General features: G+C 38.2%; 1 protein-coding gene across 1 annotated transcript in view; it reads right to left on the bottom strand.

The window, feature by feature from the left end:
• The window catches only part of OTOGL (otogelin like), an 84524-nt gene extending 62046 nt beyond the window's left edge, over positions 1-22478 (bottom strand). The window contains exons 1-16 of the mRNA XM_072330259.1: positions 22400-22478; positions 21430-21469; positions 20307-20355; positions 18835-18895; positions 17804-17902; positions 17307-17461; positions 14438-14559; positions 11850-12055; positions 9077-9204; positions 8379-8485; positions 5853-5959; positions 5023-5148; positions 4248-4356; positions 3954-4000; positions 2396-2541; positions 139-262 (exon numbers count right to left, since the gene is read on the bottom strand). Coding sequence (XP_072186360.1) covers positions 139-262; positions 2396-2541; positions 3954-4000; positions 4248-4356; positions 5023-5148; positions 5853-5959; positions 8379-8485; positions 9077-9204; positions 11850-12055; positions 14438-14559; positions 17307-17461; positions 17804-17902; positions 18835-18895; positions 20307-20355; positions 21430-21469; positions 22400-22478 — 1705 coding nt within the window. The remainder of the gene's footprint in view (positions 1-138; positions 263-2395; positions 2542-3953; positions 4001-4247; positions 4357-5022; positions 5149-5852; positions 5960-8378; positions 8486-9076; positions 9205-11849; positions 12056-14437; positions 14560-17306; positions 17462-17803; positions 17903-18834; positions 18896-20306; positions 20356-21429; positions 21470-22399) is intronic.
• Positions 22479-22753: the final 275 nt, after the last annotated feature.

Raw genomic sequence — 22753 nt, 5'->3', positions numbered from 1 at the left:
GAAAGAAGGCTGTAATGAGGGACTCATTTCACCAGCTGAAAGAATAATTTCACAAGACAGATATAATTAAAATGCTTTGAAGCACATAAACAGAAAAATGCAAACCTTACTAAGTCTCTACTCCATGTATTTTCTTACCATTAATGTTAAAACCTTGGTTAGGACTGGTTTGGACTTGACCGTATCTTGTGAGAGTTACTTGTTTGCTCACATCATCTTCGAGAACTAGTGTTATAGACTCAATGCAGGCATGGTCAAAGTTCTAAGCAGAAACAAATTTCACCATCATAAAGATCACAAAGACAATAGTAGCATGGAAAGCAAAAGCAAACAAACAGGAAAGAAAACAGTTGTATAGAAAGGAAATACTGACATCAGGTAATTCAAGTGCAAACCACTACTCAAAACATTAAACTGAGTATCCAAAATTAAATGTAAAAAAGAAAAATACTGCTTGTGCATATAAGAGTAATGTGAATTCATTTTAGCTATTACGGCAGTCTAGCAGTAAGCAGACAGAAATCTCCAAGTATTGATATTGGATTCCCAAGCTCAGAGCCCAGATGTAGCAATGAAGTAGAAAGAAACTACTGCACACTTGAAATGTCGTTCATCATCTCTGACTCCAGACAAAAGAATTTATTTTCTCCAGAAATAGACTAAAATGATTTGTAAACGTGTGACTATCAAGAAAATGTGGCATAAAAACCAACATCCATCATTTTAAAGTGCTATCCAGGCAAAATTTATGAACCCAGATACAGGACCAGAGCTGAAACATAACCAACTGATGTCAAACATCTTAAATTCTTCTGGGTCTTTGTGTTTTTACACGGAAATTTTTCAGAGTGCCTAGAGCTGTAACTAGAGGTCACTTTTAGCAGCATCGCTGTCTCTCAGTGACTACATAACCAACTCTGTCATCCGTGAGGCCACTTGAAATGCAAAACATAGGAGTCTCATCACTTATGAGGAAGAAGAGACATAAAGAAAAGCAGAGGTACAGAGGTACACATGGCATCCTGTGAGGCTCAGTCTGAGCCCCTTCTGACAGCCCAGTTACCTAAAAACATCATAAGTAAAGTCCTGCATGGAAGCACTTTTTATAAACACCTTTATTCGTAACATGCCAAAATACTTTCAAACAAATATGCATGGTTGCTAGTCTCCTTAAAAAATTTCTAAACAGCACTGTTCCAACAAATAAATATGCTAAAATATAACAAATACACATCTAAAATTACAACCAGCAAAAGCTTTTCTAAAGCTTGAGACACCTGCATACAGTCCCATGTTTTTATTAATAATCTGGACAAAGGGATTCCTTAATCCCTTTAGTAAGTTTGCAGATGACACCAAACTGAGAGGAAGTATTGATATACTTGAGGGTAGGTAGGCCCTACAGAGGAATCTGGATGGGCTGGATCAATGGACTGGGGCCAATTGTATGAGGTTCAAAAAGACCAAGCACTTGCTCCCATGCTTTGATTACAGTAAGCCCATGGAATACTACAAGCTTGGGGCAAAGTGGCTGGAAAGCTGTGCAGTAGTCCAAGAAGGCTGATGGTACTGTGGCTTGTATCAAAAATAGCATAGCCAGCAGGACTAGGGAAATCTATGGATTGTCCCTGTGTATATAGCACTGGTGAAGCTGCACCTCAGATACTGTGTTCAGTTTTGGGCCCCTCTCTACAAGAAAAACATTGAGGTCCAAGATGCGTAATGAAGTTGGTGAAGGGTTTGGAGCACAAGTTCTTATGAGACATGGCTGAGGGAACTGGGATTATTTTGTCTGGAGGAGGCTCAGGGGAAACCATAATGCTCACTACAGCCACCTGAAAGGAGGCTGGAGGTTGGTCTCTTCTCCCAGGTTACTAGTGACAGAAGCAACAGAACAAAAGGAACAAAAGGTAATGGACTAAATTTGCACCAGATGAGGTTTAGGTTGGATATTAAGAAAAGTTTATTCTCAGAAAGAGTAGTCAAATACTGAAAAAGGCTGCCGAGGGACATGGTGTCTCTAGAGGTGTTCAACAAACATGCAGATTTGGCACTTAGGGATATGGTAGTGATTATGGTAGACCTTAATGATTCTATAATTCTTTGATTGTATGACTGTAGATATATACACTCATTTAATACGCAGAGTTGAATAACTCCTCAGACTTAATCCTTCTAAAGTTGCAACAGATTTTATAAAGGACAATAAAACATGCAGTAATACAGCCACTTAAAAAAAAACAAAAAACAAAAAAAAAACAAAAACCTGTCAATAGACTTCAATTCACAATATTCTTATGTTAACATAACCTGATAATCTACAGTAGCACCTATGCAAAATATCTGAAACACATATACACTTCTGTTATGGATGGTCAATGAAAGCATGACTTACATGTCCACAAGGTGCTTTCTGTAAAGTGATTGCGAATTTGTTCTTTCCAGTGCCTTTTACTAAAATGTACTGGCAAATCCCAAGAAAAGTAAAATGACGTCCATCAAATGTTGTGAAATGGGAGTTACCTGTGACGGAGCACTCAGCTTGAGAGAAAAAAAAGTTAAATATGAATGTTCACTTAATGAGTTGTTGTTCTGTAAATGAGAAATATAATACAATAAAAAATAATAATTCTCCCCTTAGAGCCATATTTTTTTTACCTGTTACAGCATTTGAAATTGAAATATGTTATATACACATCTTTCCATTGTATACCATCTCATTTTGCACACACCCATGTGTAGCTTTAGTGCTATCTAGGCTGAGATGTGAGTCACTGATTCCCTAGAATACATGGAAAAGCTTTCTCTGCGTTACAGCTCTGAAGTTTCCTGTAATCTTCCTCATCATCTTTTGGCATGGCTAGGTGTGAAAGAGAGAGCCAGCTTCTTTCTCCTCCCTCACTGGTACTACAGCACTGCTTGTTGCTGCAGGCATGAAACTGCTATGCTTGAACATGTGGGTTGTCCTAAACTCTAGGTAAGCAGATACCCATTGTCTGTCCTCAGGGTGCCTCTACATTCTTGTTTTAGTTCAGATCAGGATACCACTCTTGCAGTAAGTCTCCAGCAGATCCCCACTTACTGCACTTTGGTTCAGTTTGTAAGGTCACATCATAGCACATAAGCTAGATTCCTTTTGGCTGAACTGAAGCAGGAGGCAATCTGTGGGAGCACACCTGACCCACTCCTACTGCTAACAGGCATTCATTCTTTAGGACAAGACTAGAACTGACCCCCTGCATGCACATACAAGATGCATGTGTGTTGGTACTCAGTGACAGCATTTTATTCTACAGATCCACCTTCCTAAGATTTTTTTTAGTACCTAAGCTAAGCTTTGTTTGCTAACTCATTCATAGGAGATCCTTTAATTCATTAAAAAATAAAATAAAAATCTCTTTCACAAGTTTTACAGTATGATTTTGTTTAATGTACACAACTGTCAACTGTCAAGTTTCACTACCTGGTGATTTGTTTGTCTCAGCAACTCATTATAGAGATGCGTGATCTTTAAAGAGAAAGATCCAGACATGAACTGTTGCTAGAAGGGTGAAAACAGAGCACTCTGAGCAACAGAATGATGCTCTTATTCTCTGCATTACAACTGCATCTAGAAGTGAGGAGAATCTTTTCCACGGCCCACTGCACAGACAGTGCAGCAGCTGTCTGTTGAATTAGATACACATCCCAAAACACATAAGTAGGAATTAGAATAAAATGTGTGAAAATAACACGTTGGAAATGGAAAGAAATAGGAAAAAGCAAGGCAAGTACAAGCAAGCAGTTAACAGTTTTGCCTCAGCTGTCCCATTGCTACTGGACATTCATGAGCTAAATCTTTCTACTTAAAATAGCATCCCAAACCCTTGGATTACATTTGAGTCTGTTGTCTTTGGAAAAGTGTATCCCCTGTGTTCATCGAGGAAAGAAAAGAAATCATGAAATACATATACCTGGGCAATCGTGATCAGTACAGTTCCAAATGCCACCAGTACAAACACTAAAGAAAAAACACAAAATACAGAAATTCAGTGTTCCGATATTTATCACAATAGGAACTATGAACTATTTAACAGATCTTGAATTCGCTGTTTCTGTAGAACTGTGTATTTTGGTAATACACAAAGCCCAGACCATAAAGCATAAATACTAACTATTCTTTGACATTTGAGCACGGCTATGATGTTAAACTAACCACAGGAAACAGTAACAGATAGAGGAAACACATACATGAAGCTTTCACATACCAATTACTACATTCTTGCTCAATTTTTGAGCCTACAGGGAAGGCAGTTCCATGATAAATACAAGGACAATTTGACACGGAGATACAAGTTCCATTTTCCATAATGAGACCTATCGGGGGGAAAGTTAACATTTGAGATAAAAGAAAAGTTAATAGACTGTGGTTGCCCCATCTTACTCAAACATTCAGATCTGCCAGTATAAAAGAGTCACCTAGTGACAGCAGAATGCTCAGAGTGTTCAGTGCTTTAGCTCTCTCACAGCAGTTTTCATTCTGAAAGGTTGTTTTATGAAAAATGTTTGCCTAAAGTACATAAACTTCTACAGACCCAAAACCAAAAAGGTTTTGATATCATATAATATCTAGCCCTTTCATAATTGGGCTGTTCATTGACCAGTTCCTAATTTTCCTTTAGTAGAGATCGCAGGAATTTTTCTTGAACAGAGTGTATGATATATTCTGTTCAAACAAAACCTCTTTTGCTTCAGGAATAATTCTAATAAAGTTGATTAAACCTATGCTATGCTTCATTGTAGACAGCATTAGTGATGGCCCTGGATTTTAAATGATATTTTATTCTATGCCATAATATTCTCTGTAAACATTTAGAACACAATAAAAAGCAGAATCACAGTTAGACAACCAAAAACTGAAACAACTAAAACTATTCCTATTTTCTGGCTTTTACCTTTAAGCATAGTTTATTTAGACAACTTTATTACAATGCTGGATATTAACTTTACAAATATTTTTCACATAAAATTAACAGTACTCACCATCCGGACAGTAACATCCATCTAAGCAGTGCAGGTTGCTGCCAAGACAATCTTTTTCAAAGGTGCAAGTTGGTGGACAACAACTGATACAATCACGGTGTACAAAGCTGTCTTCACACTTCTCAGCTAGAAAAAGAGCACATTACATTGTGCATTTGTGCTATTTCTCTTTCCATACAGGAGAAGTCTTATCTCACTGAATAAATAACTGTGCAACACTCCTGGTGTAGGTGATTAGCAAGATTAGGTAGAATGGATTGTTTGAAGAGGCTGTAATTCATGAACTGCAGTGAATCTCTCATCAGTATTTAAGCCTGTTTATCAAATTCTTCCATCACCTCTCCACTACAGGTTATAGCTCCTGTAACAGGGGAACATGTGCTCATTTCTCAATTAGTTCCAAGTTCTGTGCATTTGACTGAACTACAATTGATAGAGAGCAGTGATGATGAGAAAGAGCTGCATTCCCTTTATTCATTCTGTTACAAAGCCGGTAGAGGCTGAAAGGTCAGCTGGAAACAGTGACGATATCAGATCCCCACAGATGTTTTTTTCTTCCTTGTGGAATATGATCAACTTACATGAAGCTTCAAAGCAATCTGCACAAATGTGAATTTGGTATGTATCTACATGAGATCTCAATGGAATTAAAATAATCCTCAAGCAAGTCATTGACTTCTTTGTTCTCTGTCAATAATGAAGCTGGCTGATCTACTTCAGTGTAAGGTTTGAGTCCTGTAGCGACAAATGTTGTTAAAATGGAATTATTTGAAAAGGATATCTGGTGGTATTTCAAATATCATACAGTATGCATTAATGAAGAGTCTTACTACAAGCAGGAAAATCATCTCTCCAGTCTCGCACAGGGGACCCAGCATGGGAACATGCTCTAGCATACTCTGTCACTGCTCTGCAGTATGTTTCATCATCATCCACCCTGAAATGATAAAACAAGGGAGTAATCACAAAACTTAAATCCCCCCTACAAATCAGTGCCATGGGAGACTTCTCAGAATACTTCACTCAGCTGATGCTGCTGTCCTAGAGGATGGTAGAAGAAAACCATAACCTTGTCATTAAGACAATGGACAGTTCAACAATACAATTCAACAATTGCCCAGAAAAGCAACAGTGTAGTTCAGCATTACAGGTCAAGAATGCAATTGAACAGTTGCCCAGAGAGGACACTCCCACACCAGATGTGTTCAAGTCCAGGCTGCCATTCTAGCAACATGATCTAGTAGGAGGTGTCCCTGCCAGGAGGCTGGAACTACATGATCTTAAAGGTCCTTCGCAACCCAAACCATTCTGTGATTTTATGATAATAACAAGATCCATGTCTTTACCCTCTCCTTCCTGCCTGGTATGGGAACTCTTATCTACACTGATACTTGGACCAAATGTCCCTTATCAAGTTCAAGTTTCTAACTCAAACTCAGTCCCTGAACTTAGGTGAGGAAAGCCCTGTTGTTAGACTTCTGACCTTGCCACTTAGCATTAGAAGCATTATCTGTCAAATACTGTAGACAAGTTCAGAGAGTTACAGTGCAATCTTGGGCAAAGCCATTATCTCTACATTAATCTATACAGAAGAAGCTGGATAATCCATTTCTGCCAGAGTCAAGTAAAGAGATATTCATCAGTATTTAAATAACCTCAGATTTTACCCAGACGTAAATTACATATGGCAAAATACTAGCAGTTTTTTACTGTGAAAACCTAACAATTCCTATCACTCTCCATGAAGGACTTGTTGTCAAAATGAACTGGTCATAATTAGACATTTCTGTTATAAGCATGACCAGGACAGATTAGCTGAGTTTGTCTTTCAGCACAAAAGATCAAGCTTCCAAAATTAATGGTCTTGAGAATATATTAAATTGTATTTGTATTCTGCTTTCAGCACATCTGTTACCAAATCAAACACCGCTATATTCTTTGTTACAGTGATCAGTTTCTCCCAATTCTCTTTATCTAATCCAATTAAATGGGTCTTAATAGAAAGAATACTTGGCATATGAAATGGCCCCCCTTTATAAACTGACACTAAGCCACAAGAAGAGACCTCTTGTAAGCAAAATAAGCCTAAATTAATTAGGTTCTCAGACACAGAAACTTCCTTCAAGGTTTTTAACATTCACACAATTCACATTCAGCACACACATCCATTTCAACAAAAATCAAAACCTCCTTAATGCTGTAACACTGACAGTATCACATTGGAAAATTTGCTTCTCATTATGCTTCTTTTTGTTTCTTAACATCATGACACTAATTAAATATCGCGTCTTAAAATTTGCTTTTCATTATTCTTCATTTGACTGAGGAAAAGGCACAATAAACTCTTGAGTTACACTGAGGCTATGCAGAAGCAGCTCAGCTCTTCTCCTAGTGGAATTAATGTACAGAGCATCAACTGCAGAAGAAACACTTTGAGAACTTGCTTACAAACTCAAATTCTTCCATATTCACTTGGTGGCAGAACAAAACTCAAAATTCATTGAAAATGAACTAACAAGTTGTAATGGATACTACTGCGGGATTCTTGCTCTTAGTCATGTGAACCTTTCTGTATGCTTTCAATTAAATTGATGACAATCTGAGATTATAATAGTACCTGGCACAGTTCCTATTATTTATGACAATTGCTTCTTGGTTGTAAGACCATTTTAAAAAGGAAGTAATACACTGCTTAGTTTTCTGTTCAATTACTCTCTGAAGCATCTGTTTACTGTGAATGACTGACAAATAAATAAGAGTCCAGGGCTAAGAGAAAAATACTGGTTTACATTTAACACCAGCAGCTGAGGGTGTGCAACTCCCACCAATACCAGTGAGAGGTGAATTTCTTTTGACATCTCTGAATTTATGTAAATAAAACAGTTCTGAAAAAAGACCTACATGTTTGAATGATGATGCTTGCTCTGCTATATTTTTATCAGAAAAAGTCTGACGCTGTCGAGGAAATCTTTCTGCTCCTCCAGTATAACTGATATTTCCTCCTTAGTGTCGTCCTAGTCTTCATGTATTTTTGACTCAGAGCTTCCAGACGTAGGTATTTTGTGTGTGTGTGATTAGCAACTCTCTTTTGTCATTAGTGATTTTCTATGAATTTCTCTCCCATGTGTTTGTCTAGTCTTCCCTTGAATTCATGTAAATATCTAGCAACCAATCTCTCTCTTAGCTGAGACACAGGTTATGTGTCCTCTAGCTCCACAGTAAAGCACCCACTGAAAGAAACACCATCTCTTCCATTTTGAACTCATTTAGTTCCTACTAACTTCACTCAGTACTGCTCAAAAAAGAAAATATTCATTTCATGCATCAAAGTGAGTAAACAAGAACTCCATTCTTACCTGCAAAGATCATTCATACAGCTAGAAATATAAGAATATGGATCTATGCTCTCATGACAGCTGAGAAAAGGAAATTGTAGGAATATTTGGCACTTGAAGAATATATCCTGTGCATTAAGGAAAATCAATAAACAATAGTTAGAAAATACTTTCTGAACAAGCATAATTATTTTTAGCTTTGATGATCTAATCTAGGGTCCTTCATACTCCCACTAAAGCTTGAGAATCTCAAGTCTCCATTTATTATGTGTTCTCTACTATTCTTCCTAAAATTTGTCCTCTCTAACTACAGAGGCTTGATCACATACTGCTCCTAAACTACTTGGCATGGCAGATTGCAAAATGACCATAAATGTAATTCATGTCAATCCCGGAGCTGAGCACAGTACTTCTGCAATATTTCATTATTTCCAACATCATGAGCTGTAAGATGCCAGAACTGGAAATTCAATGAAGAGCTCTGCCAGCAGTCCTTTACCACTTGGCACATCCTATTGGAATGCTTGTACTTTTACACTAAACTGAAGATCTTCGGACATTCTCTAGCAGCAGCCCTGACCTGAACCTTTTCAAAGCCTCAAGGCAGTTGAGGTTTTTTTTCTATATGGTTTATATTACTAGATTATTGTACTATCACAAGGCAGGGAAGATTTAAATTAACGATAATAATAAAAATAATTACTACATGATTAATTTACCTCAGTGGATTCTGTGTTAGCTGAGCAAGGACTGGAAAAATCTAAGGCAGTAGGTACACAAGCTGCATCATCTGATATTTGCACAGCCCAGCTATTTCCAAATTCAGCAATGTCTTCTGTATATTCACCTCCTGTACGACAAGAGCACCCAGAAGAAAGACTGTCAGCACAAGCTCAAAAGATGTCTTGGAAATTTCTGAATGTTTTTAAATACATGTGTTACTTCAGATGTAGGTATGCATAGGGTAGGTAGAGTTTAGGAAAAGTTCATTTTTCCTTTTTGACATTAGGCAATATTTATAACACATTTAGATGAAAAAATATATACATATGTATGAGGCAAATATTCTTTTTAAATACAATTAATGACACTTTTATAACAAATATACAAATAAGAACTACTGTAACACACTGAATGCTTAAGAAAAAATACATTTCTTTAAAACAGTTTAAGATTTTCATCATGTTTCACAGTGGTCAGTTAGCACTGTTATCTCACTCTCTTTCCTCTACTGCAGAAAACCCCTATGACAAACACAATACTTGCCCAATTCTCCTAACAGCATGAGGATGGGAGAATGAATGAATGAGATGTGTGATTGGAAGTCATGGCAACAGACACATAAGAACATATAAGAAGGTTGTGGTAAAGGAACAAACCCAAAAATCCCATACTTTTGCAGCAAGAACAATGTATTACATTTTCTTTATGTTCTTAAGTATGCTAGAGAGAGTTTACTGCCTCCAATTTGAAGAATCATAGTTAATATCTACGTATCTACGTTATTTTTAACTATGCATTGGTTAGGAGATAGAATATTGGAATGAAATTAGTTGATGCTTTTTTTGTTTTCTTTTCTTTCTTTTTTCCTTTTTTTTTTTTTTTAATTCATAGAACAGCAAAACTTAATTCAACTTCTTTCAGCACAAGATGTACACAGTTTGACACTCTGGAATGTGGAAAGTCCCAAAACACAATGATCAGATAATCATAGTTGGATGTGCACAGACAAACAAAGCTAAACCAAGCTAGTTTACTTAAGAGCCAGGGAGAGTTAAAACTTTTCTCCTTTTCTGACAGAAGTGTTCTGAAAACCCTTCCCAAACTAAAAGGCTTGTTTTCATCTAGAAGTAAACCTGTCGATAAAAACCTGGTTCTGCAGAAACATTAAAGTGATTTTATTCTCATTTTGATGTGTCTTGAAAAAAACATTCTAAGTCTTAAAAAAAATCCCACTACACAAAATCACTGTCCTTAAAATGGTTTTATGCACAAATTGAGTCCCATGTATTAAAGCAATATAAAGATGGCATGAAAGATGAAGGAAACAGAACAGGAGTTGATTTTTTAAACTATGCTTTGAAATTGAGACTCCACAGCTTCATTATGTAAGACAGTGCAAACAGGGCATTCAGACTCTCTCAGATTCAGGATAGATGTAAGAACTTCCTTTACAGTACTGTGGGAATAGTATAGTCAGGGGAGGCAAATGATCATCCTAACTCATTCCAGAAACTGAAACATTTAGAAAAAAGTTGCAGCTTAGAAGCAATTTCAATTTAGTAGTCTATTCATGTGAAGACAGCAGAACATCTTGCATTGCACAGAGCCAAGGTACCAAGGTTACCATACAACTTGTTCAAGGTTGAAGTAATTCACAGTGCTCTGGATTGTACACTACAATAATACTGTCACTTCTGACAAAGAGAAGTACCAGAAGAAATGACAGTGGAAAAAACATGTAGCTCTGAGGTTGAACAACTGTCATACTTGAGGTCGTTTATAACTAAGAACACATTTAAAAATGCTGAGATATAATTACTTTTAAAGAATTTGTGTGAATTCATTATCTCTTCTGAATTACCATTCAGATATGAAACAGTGAATCCACTTCTTTCATGACAAAAGAAATACTAGGAATTAATATTGGGCAGATTTTTTAAACAGTGCAAAGAAATGTAGCCTGCTTCTTCCATCATTCAAAATGTCAAACACCTCCTGCCTATCAACTGTAATGAATGGAACAAAACAGAGCAGGGGAAAAAAGTTACAGTGAGATAACCTTTGTGACTTAACAAAATGTAGGGTCATGGGATTTGATTCTCTCAGCAATCAATGGTAAAACAGTTCTATCTTTATTTTTATCAAACTGAATTCCTATGTTTGCTCTTTCTTCACATTGGTTATGAATAGGACAAAAGTTTCTAGAAAGTACAACTATTTAGAATTACAAAGATTACAGAATATTCTACCAACTCAGGAAGTCACTTCTTCCTCAGATGAGGCAACTCACCATACAGGGTTCTAGGAGGCCCTTAATGCAACATACCAACAGAGAGATATGAGGAACTTTCTGGAAAATGCTTTTAAATGTAAATATTTCAGCTGATATTTTTGTGGCAGTGTAAACAAATGACTCAACACGGTGTTTTTTCCAAATATTAATATTTTGGCTTTTCACTCCTTCCTCCATTCTTGAACATAGAGAAAACCACAAGTATTTGCTTATTTATTTATTATTTCAAGGCACTTCCACCAGCTAAGATAAACATACACCAAGTACTTTGCTGAGCAAGATAAGGCTTAAGCATACATATAAATAGTTTCTTGAATAGGGATTTTTTCCCTAAACATCTTGACTGGTAATGAAGAATAGAGCACATATTCTATTTTCTATTGAAATAAGGACTCTTTTTTCCTGCATAATAGATTTTAAGTGAACGTGGAGCTGCTTACACTAGGTAAGAGTGTATTTCCTAGCTATTTACTTACTATTTTGCAGTATCAGGTCATCATATTTATCGCCATTAAAATTTCCACAGAGGCCACATGGTTTTCCGTGATGATCTTCTGTCAGCTTAATATAAATACCAGAGTTTCCATCCCAAGCAAGAGAAAAACCAAAGGTAGTTTTCACCAGAATATAGTCAGCCAATCTCTCAAAGAAAACATTTCCAACTGTCTGTGGCAACATTAATCTGAAAAAATAAACAGCGTACTTCAAAGATCACAGATGAAACAAGGTTATTAGTAGGAAAAATACACACAGAACATCATCGTCTAACTCTCTACACCCTTTTTTTCCCCATGTTTATACAGTCACTTCAGTTCTTCATCATGTTTTTACTATCTATTCTTTGCTATCTATTCTTACTTGCTTGTCTGTATTGATCATTACAAGTGAATGCTTTTCTGATGTATATAAGTATCAATTGTTCTGATGTAACTCTGAAAGAATAATACATATTCATTTTCAAAGTTCAGCACAGGCACATAGAAGAATACATGACTTCATAAGCATCCTGTTTTGCATAAGCAGCTCTGTGACATTACTATCAGTGCTCCTGGTATGGTGAGCACCAGCAGTCCTTCTGGGCACAGGATCGATCATCAGGTTTGCTGAATGCGAATAGAGGATTTTACAGTGCAGAAGATGCTCTTGAACAAAAATTATATATCATAGAATCATATAGTTTTTTAGTTGGGAGGAACACCTAATGGTCATCTAGTCTAACTCCTCTGCACTGAACAGGGACATCCATAGGTAGATAAGTTTGCTCAGAGCCCCATTCAGCCTGACCTCATCAAATCTAAATCTCCCCTCTTCTGATTTGAAACCACATCTGGACACAGTACTCCAGGTGATGTCTCATTAACAAAGAGCAGAGGGGCCAGACCACCTCCCTTGCCCTGCTGGCCACACTTCTTATGATGCAGCCCAGAACACGGGTGGCTTTCTGGGCTGCAAGGGCACATTGCCGGCTTGTGTCTAGCTTGCCATCCACCAGCATCACCAAATCCCTTTTGGCAGAGCTGTGCTCTATCCTTACAGCCCCAAGTTTGTTGTGATAGTGGGTAGGACAAAAGTTTCTATCCACAATCTAGGTGCAAGACCTGGCAATTGGATTTGTTGAACTGTACGAGGTTCACCTGGACCCACTGCTCAAGCCAGTCTAGGTCTCTCTCAATGTCATCCCATCTCCCGGGCATGCTGACTGCACCACACAACTCAGCATCATCCATAGTCTTGCTGAAAATATGCTTGATCCCACTGTCAATGTCATGCATCAAGATGTTAAAGACCATCAGTCCTAGTACAGATCCCTGAGGGATACCTCTCATTACTATTCTCTATCTGGACATTGAGCCACTGACCACCATTTTCTGGGCATGCTCTCACAACCAGTTTCTTGTCCACTGAACAGTCTACCCTTCATATCCATGTATTTGGAGAAAAGGACATTATGGGGTACCATGTAAAAGGTCATACTGAAGTCCAGATAGATGATATCAGTGACTCTTCCTTTGTCCACCGACACAGATAAGCCATCATAAAAAATGACACAACCTGCCATATCACCTCCCTCTCTTTCATCTGCATTACCACAGCTTCCAGGGGGATCTGCTACATGATCGCAAACAAAGAGATGAGGATGACAGTTGACACTTCCCTGGGTCATCCTTTCTACCCTTCTTAAAAACAGGTGTTATATCGCCTTTTTTCTAGTCACCGGGGACTTAACCTGACCACCATGACTTTCCAAATATCACTGAGAATAGCTTGATGACTACATCAGATACCATCCTTCCTTGGCCAAAAAACACTGAACAGTAATAATGTAGCATAATTTAATCCTAATCTTCCAAAACTGCTTCTGTTTGGATGAACAGATTGACAGTACTATAGTCATCAGCCTCAGATGCTAATGTCTATAGCATTATTACATCCAAATACATAGCTTCTAACATGTTACAAAAGAATAACGTAAGTCTTTGAAATTTGCTGTACTTCATCAAACAGCAAAAAAATACTTGTGATAGTCTTGTACTCTTTTTTTTTTTTTAAATTCTGGGGGGGAAAAAATAGTTAAAAAAGAGTACATTTGGATGTTTGATGTACCTCAGAGATTTTTGTCGAGTATTTGTGCAGAAGGGGCAAAGGAGGCTTAAGATCTTTTATCCAATTAATTCAGACTTGTCTATAAGGTTATGTGTTTAATTAAGCATGGCGACATACAAAGCATAATGACTGTCTTGTTCAAAATGGTGTCAGGATGCATTGGAGATGAGCTGAAATAGTCTGGCGCAGGCAATCTGTACAAAGTCAGGTTGGTTTATCCCTAGATCTGAGCTGAGAAGTTGAACAGAAGGTTCATGTAGGGAGTGAATGTTCATTCAAGTATTACATGAACACCATTACATCTTCCCTCTCTTGTCAGTCCCAATTCAGAACAGCCAGGGATCAGTAAAAATACGTAGCAAATTATGTTCCCTGTTTGACATAAAAAGCACTGACTTCTTGAACTCCAGAATTTCTGCAATAAAACATTTTAAATGACCATCAGAATGTCAACACTTACCTGTTTCCTTCCTTTCTTACTTCATGTCCTGAAATAGTTATTTCTTCTTGGTTTGAAAAAAACAAGCTGATCGACCTCTGACAAGAATACACAGAACCATGACAGTGGGGACTGTTATGAACCTTCAAGGGGAAGAGTATATGCAGAGTTAGAATAAGTGTTTGTCATCAATAATTTCATGCAAGTTTTCGTAGACACACATATGATAATTTACTTTTTTTGTATGTTAGTCACCAAAGAGCCTTAGATAAAAATATTTAAATTGTAAAGAAGTCATTGTTACAAAAATATGCAAAACTAGAATTTTGCACTAGCCAATACTGATGAGAAACAGCAATTGTTTAACAGCAGGAAGTATCACAAGGTAATGGCTTAAACACTAAAAGAAATACTCAGGTATTTTACACAGATGAACTTCATACACAGACACTGTAGTGAGCTAGCTTATGACTGCCAGTGCAGGAGCTTGTTATACACACTAAGATACCTCTACAACTCAGTACAGGTCTGGAGGGGACTACTATGAGATACTAAACCTCAGCCCAAAGCCTGCATTCTCCCTTCCAACCGAGACTGGCACCAGCTGAACTAGAGCATGCCTTACTGAAGCACTCAGGATTTGTTGAGATTTGTGAAAGATCCCACAGATTATTGGAGGCATCTAACTTAAGTGCGTTGTTAAAATCTGTTTTTCATTGATGTTCCAGGGCCATCAGTGGAAATGGGGAAGCTCTTCTGAAATCTGACTGTCCCCATCATACACAGATAGGGTCATGAACCAGGGTATTGGCTTGACTCTCACATCAGCTCCTCAGTGTGAGCACAGCAAGTGGTACTCAACCAGGGAGAGACCTGCAAAAATAGTGGGTCTCAAGGCTATAGTCAGTATGTGACATCCACGACTGCCCACTACTAGAGAAAGGTGTTAAAAAGAGCTCTCAGGACATGAAAACTGTCGGCTCAGATTTATTCTGACTGACTATTCATATGCTCTAACCAGTTAAACACTGCTATGACCTTATGTGACAGTTTTCTTGGAGAAGGATGGGAGTTGTGTTGTCAGTTTTCTTGACAGTGTTGTGAAGCTAAATAGATGAGTAACTGTGAAACACTTTGCCAACATAGTAATAGGGGCTGTAATTAGAAACCAGTACTCTCACTTCTTCAGAGAAGATCTATTGGTAAACAAATACAGTGCTTACATATACACTAATCTTCCTAGGCTGATGCTTAATGCTGCAAATAAAAAACAGTTACTGCTTCTTTGAGTGAAATAAACCAAGCCAGTAAAAGCACTAAGGATTTCACATGTATAAAGAAAGTCATAATTAAAGACATAGTAAACATTTATAGTATCGAAAAATGGTTTCTATGTAAGATAGAAGCACAGTCAGGGAAAATCAAAATAATTGTTTTGTTCTCTTCTTTTCTAGAGAGGTGGATTGTTAAAATCAGAAGGACCATAATGTGAGCATTTGGTAAGATTTTCTGCTCTCTACAGCCCAGTTGGAACTGACTGTAATGCATTACTTGTGATTTTTCTTATTAAACATTTTTATGTTGTTTTTTTCTTTAATATAACATTTATTCCAGCAATGGTAGATTGTCTCCTTCCAGAGCACTGGGTATCCACCAAAATATTGATTCTAGATTTTAATGTAATCATAGAGTGGCTTGGGTTGAGAAGGACCACAATGATCACGTAGTTTCAACCCCCCTGCTATGTGCAGGATTGCCAGCCACCAGACCAGGCTGCCCAGAGCTACATCCAGCCTGGCCTTGAATGTCTCCAGGGATGGAGCATCCACAGCCTCCCTTGGGCAACCTGTTCCAGTGCATCACCACCCTCTGTGCAGGTTTTGCTACTGCATTTTAAGAAATGTCCTAAAATATCAAAGCTGCACACTGAATCTAAAGAATTACATGAAATAATGGAATGTAGATAGCATCTGCCTATGACCTGAGTGAGTGGAGACAACAGATAAAAATTCTCTGGATGCTATTATTCTGGGGGTAAGAAATTCACATACTTATAAATGAAAACAAGCCCTTGCAGAGGAAATAAGAATCTAGATCTGTCTTTGCTCCTTTGACCACTTGTACCACTGTGTTTGCATTACAATTAGGACCACTCTTGTTTCTTCCTCTTGTAGAATCAGCAACAGTTGTAGAAAAAATAGCATAATGAGCTTATGTCCTCTCCACACAGTCACCTTGTTTCAGAGGTAGCATAGGTAGCATAGTGTTCTCCCTGATCTCAAACTCACTAGCTGTGGGTACTCTGCAATTTGAAGAAATTTCTAAAAAGAGTGCCTCCCATACATAGATCAGGATAAAGGCTTCTGAGCTGTTAAACTTCCTTGTGTGACGCAGAGGTAAGCCAAAATTAGAACACAAATCCCCAGGGAAACAGACTTTTCCATGGGCTGGGGGAGGCAGCTCTCCATCCATCCTAGTATGCCAGTGACTGCAAATCAGGGCCTGCTACACTTGGCTGCCCAGCCACCAAGCAGGTGAAAGCTGTTTGCACTTCACTCAGCAATTTGATATGTTCTTCAGTCTGACAGCTAAAGTTTATTGAAGCTTCCAAGGCCTGCTTTTAGACCCAATATGCTACATGGGATTTCCCAGAGAGGAGAGAGCTGAGATCCTTTTTTAGCATAGAGGGAGTATGAAATACTATTTTTAATATACTGACTTTGTTGATTATTATTTTGCCAGTGTTTTGAGTTACTGCTTAGACATTTTCCAGCAGCATAGTTTTGTATGTAATGAAGCAGTTTGATCCGTTTAATGTCTCTCCTGTTACTTTACTTATGAAATACAGGAATACTCAGTATGTATTTCTAACATATGCTCACACACTTACCCAAACAGTGTAATGTGGTTCTGGAGTACCGCAATCTTTTGCAAAAATATAGGAGCAATTTCCCGGAAAGTAGTAGTAGATGCCATCAAACGTTTCAAAATGATATTGTCCCCATGATTTGCAAATCCCATCTCGGTCCTTACCGTTGTTAGGAACTGCAGAAAACACACTGAATTTACAAGTACAGTAATAAAAAATGTACAAATGTACAATGGCAAAGACATCTACAGAAGTACAAGGTTGGAAAGGAAGTAAGAGTCATGAACAAAAGGAATAACAAGGATGAAAGATATAAGATTTGTGATGTTCTACATATTTCCCTAACACCTAATATCATTTCAATGCTCTTGTCTTCTAGTGGGATGTCTTCTAGTGGAATGAAGTTCTGCTACTACAAAGGAATCACAACAGTTATACTGACAATATTGTTTTGAAAACCTTCCCCTTATATATCAATTGAACACAAAACTTGATTAATCCTTCGGCCCCAGACTTACCAATTTGGCACCTGCTTCCTTTAGCTTGAAAGAACTGACAATCACAGTCACCTGCCTCTGTGCAGCCTGCTCCATTAAGGCACTTTTGAGGACACAAGCCTGTCAGCAAGCACAGCAACATTTTAGTAGATACAGTATTTTTCAGACAGGTTGAGACTCACATTAGATGTTTGTTCTAAAATCATGAGCATCCATATTAGCTAAGAAAAATAGCCAACAACACTTTCTTTTTAACATTTACTTAATTTTATACTTTGTGTTCCTTGGTTAAAAGACAAAGTTCTCCCTCTTTTAGCCTGAGATTTGTACACTAACAAAAGAGCAAAAGGTCAGTCTCCTCCCAGCAAACAAAAGGTCAAGTTCCCATGTAAAGAAACCAAATCCCAGTCCTCCCGATCTAGAAATACACAGGATAAAGATTATTTTAATTGACCGAATTCAGCCCAACTCATACATAGCTCCTCCCTCATAGGCATTGCAGCAAAGGGTATATTCAGCTTATTAACAGTCTAGAATGTACTACAGAGACAAAACTGGTTAAACGTATTTCTCACTACATGCTAAGAAATTGTAAAAGGTTGTTTCTGCTGAAGAGGTGATTTAAGCCAAAAATATAAGATTCCATGGGAATTACTTGCTTTGTGTTATAATTATTGTTTCTAAAAGCAGTTTAATTAAAGAGTTTTGTAGCCTGTTTGAAAGTTAAGACCTTACTGTCTACTAACTATTCACTGAGGATGGTACAAATCAGAGCTCCCCAGAAGTGGAGGAAAAAGAGTCTTTCAAGTTTCAGGTTTGCAGATAGTTGCTTTCCTTCCCAGGCTGAAATTATAATCCTAGATACAAATATTTACAATGTTGTCAGCATTATTTTGGAAGTACATTTTCAACAGGAAATGTAACAAGGATGAAATGAGATAATGAGATGATAGGTTAGGGTTTTGTAGGGGACAAAGCCCATGGCAAAACAGGAAGTGGGTAGGAGGACGGAGTGTTCAGTAGCATCTCCATCCACGGAGAGTAGCACTGACCTCTTGGTGGGCTCCACGTCAAGGTTCCATTTAGGTGTGATGGAGGAGATGCAGCTCGAACCTATCAGAGAAACATAAAAGCAAAATTAGGGTATTTGTGCTTTATGGATTCACCAATACAAGCACAGGGCCTTACAGAAGGGGTGGGTTAGGGCTTGGCAGGTTGTTTTAGCACACGGCACAACCTCATGTGCTTTGGACAGATTGGCAGCCTGAACCAGCAGGAAAGGAAGTGACTGCTGCACTTATGAGGAGGTAAAGCATGGTTTAGGGGAACAGAGAACTATACAGCAGTATACTGAGGTCACTGCTGGCCTTCTCTCCATGCCCTCTGCTTCACCAGTGCTGATGGACCAGCAGAGCTCCACTGGGGAGAGCTGAGTTTATACCTGGGAGGAGGAGTGAGGGTTCTGAGAAGAATCCTGCCTTTTTCACTTCCGTAAAATACAGAGTTGGAGAGTGTGGAGATGCAATATGCCTCCTTCCCCAGATTCCCCTCACTCATGTCCTGCAACACTCTCTGATCATCTGATTGTAGCCACTTCAGTGGTGATGGATTTCACGTCCCACTAAAGACTCTTCAGAGCTGCATTTCAGCTCATCCCAAACAAAGAGGAGACAGATCTGCCTGATCTGCATCCTGTCCTGTGGAGGAACAGGGGGGCAGGGGACTGTAAGGAAGTCCTGGGTTCTGACCCAGAGCTCTGTTGTTGCAGTTTGTCGTGTCACATCAATCCTTCCAAGAACTGAACAAGTCTCACATGACAAGCACTCCAGGGTTTTTGCCCCCACTAGACTAAAAAGTTTACCAGTGTAAAGTGCTTGATAGTTAGATATTTTCCACTACAGTTCTTCATGGCTATTTTAAATCCTTTTGTTTTACAAAGCTTTGTCCTTCTGCTTAAATAGTTCTTCTTGTCCATGAGCAGAGGGGCTGTAACCCTTCCTTGGGCTCTGCAGCATGAGGTGTTTACCCAGCAGGGAATGAGATTCCTCTTTACTATAAAACTGCAGTGAGACATCACCCATGCAAGGCAGCAGTGTAGGTTGTGGAGTGGGACAGCCCTCAGGCTGCAATGGTGGGATCTAGGGCTGGGCTGGAGCCGCTGCCACCACCACCACATGCAGTACCCTCCTCTGCAGTCATCACTGTGTTTTTCATCAAACACTAACAGCTTTCTGGGGTTTTCTGATCACCTTCACAAAAAGCAGAAGAGCAGTGGTGTTATTTCCCATGGTGTGCATCATCTATTCTGTCGGGGTTGGTAATTCAGCAAGCTTTCACCAGGAGTGAATGAATGCGTGAGGCCATGGGCCTCGGCTGGAGGCAGCAGGTAGGGAACAGTGCCTCCTGCTCACCATCCTCCAGTTACCACGGCCTTGCTCCTTACAAAGGCCCCATTGTCACAATAGCAAAGCCCCCGAACAGAACAGGGGGAGGAATTCCCCACTCTTTCGGAGGTATAACCTACCTCTGTTGTTAAGAGATCTCTTTTCTGTCGAGTTGCATTAAACTCGTTTCTGGAAGAAAACAAAAAGGATCTTGTATAACCAAAGGTCCCCGGAGCAGCCTGAATAAGCCGTTCCCCAGAGAGAAGTGTTTCTCTCTGATTACCATCACTTTATCAAAGAGGTCTTTCTTGGGTTAACGTTTAAAATGGTGATTCTTTTTTTCTTTTCGTGGTCTCATTTTACAGAATTCAACAGTGCTCCAATCTCTGCTCTCAGACATCAGGGAGGTTGTTGGGGAGAGGAAAATAGGCAGAACAAGCTTCTATGACAGGATACAAAACTGCAAAGCAGATTCATAGGTACTCGAATGTGTGTGTGCAGCAGCGAGTTGCCCTAAGTGTGATGTGACTATATTGGTATAGTGCTTTTAATAGCAAAGATTACTCACCAGCTGTAGCTGACTTAAATTTGTGATTTGGTTTAGAAGCAAGGGCAACAGACTATAAAACACAACTGGTTTTACAGCAGTCCATGATGGCATATCATTTGGCACGTATGTGTGTTCACTAGATACAGAGGTCACTAGACATCGAAAGCTATGTCCGACTGGACACTTCTACTAGAATTGATGGCATAGTTCCCATTTAATTCAATGGGATCAGGAACATTTCCTAGTTTGGGTTTTGTTTGGATTTCAGCTTCTGCATGAAAACTTGTATTGAAAATGTTTATTTTATGGCTGTGTAGCACTTACTTTTCTGTGCTTCAAATAGCAGCTAGGATTTTATCATGCAATTAAAATTGTAGAAGGATACTCATTTAATGTATTTTTCCAGACATAAAATAATGATCTCATCTTGGTTTCATTCCATTACTCCTCTAAGCTTTCTTGAGACCATAGAAGTATCATTTTTCATAAGTGCCTTCATTTTTCAAATGGAGGATCCATGCTCATTATATAAATTCTTTGAAAAGAATTGTAAACATTCCGAAAGTGTGTTTTACATCCAATGCACATATACATGACAACTTACATGGCAAATTCAAGACTGTATTTTACTTTCTAACTTACACCACAACAGATAAGCCTTACACATTTTTGTTTTATTCATAAGAATTAACGAACAAGGAATAAAAACTTACCTTGAAGTCTTTCTCAAAAGGGAAAGCTTGCAGTAAGTTCCTGTAGATTAAAAAATCATCAAGGTAAATATTTCTCTGTAGCATTACTCTGCATGTGGCAAATAACCAGAGTTCTGTTCTTTAAAAAGCAGTTAATGAACCTCAGTTTCCAAAAGTATCTTTACATAACCTTCTTCTCATTGCAAGGATTCTAGCAACAGATGCTTTCCTTCCTGAAAGCTTGATGCCCACAAGCACGCACCACCTGCAAGTTCCCATGGTCTCAGCTCTGCTACATGCTAACACCAAAAAGAGTGAAGCATTTTTATTTCTTCAGAGGCTTAGACCATATCTAGTAAAACATAAGAGGTGCTTATGTTTTGCGGTGCTATCTATCAAACTTCTAGAGCAGTAACCTGTTTTTCTGCTTGTTACTTAAAAAACTCAGTTGTGATTCTAATTGCATTCTCATGTTTTAGAAATCTTTATAATGGCTCTAAAGAAACTACCTACAAGATCTATTTGCAGTGCGTATGCATAAGAATTAAAAGGATTGTTTCTATAGCCAGAGGAACAATTATTTATTCTAACATTCCAAAAACGCTTAAAAACACTGCAGGTGCAGTCTGATCAAACAAAATTATACCCTGTTGAAATTAATTACTAGCTTACTTGTCTGACAACAGTGGCAATGAAACAAAGACATTTAAACTTAATTCTGCAATAGCTTCTTTTGTTAAAAAATTCAAACATAAAAATGTATGCTTAAAAAAAAAAAAAAAAAAAAAAAAAAAGATATATTTTAGCTTCAACCCCTACCAGAAAGAATGGAGACATATATAACAGTTTTTTAACCTGTGAAATTGTTTAATGAACTCCAATAAGGGTCAAAAATGTTGGTTTATGATAGAAAAATAAGCAGACACACTAATGAACTACAGAACTAATTGTAGAAGTTAGTATTACTGCAAAGATGAAATAAAGTTCTTACCTTGCAAAGAGGACAGCAGTGAATGAAGCAAGAATATACTCCACGGTATCATTAAATTGAGCTTTCCCACAATGTTCATTTCAGTATATCTTAGTAATAGGAAATTCATCCAAATTAATGGCTTTGACTATGATGGCATCTTCTAACTGTGTCTTCCTACAGTGTGTTTAGATCCTTTAAAATTTAGATAGTTGGATGCATGATTTAAAATAATACACTACAGAAAGGAAAAGAAAAGGAGACATCAAGCTTGGTAGATACATACAGCCTCAGGAGCTTAGCAAGCGTTGCATACAACTTTCTGGCTGCATGTCTCTCATTAGAAATGCATGGTAACTGCTCAGCAGAGTCTGT

This window comes from Excalfactoria chinensis, chromosome 1, assembly GCF_039878825.1.
Source record: "Excalfactoria chinensis isolate bCotChi1 chromosome 1, bCotChi1.hap2, whole genome shotgun sequence".
Taxonomy (NCBI): domain Eukaryota; kingdom Metazoa; phylum Chordata; class Aves; order Galliformes; family Phasianidae; genus Excalfactoria; species Excalfactoria chinensis.
Note: the sequence above shows the minus strand (reverse complement) of the source record. Positions and strands in the feature narration are given on the sequence as shown.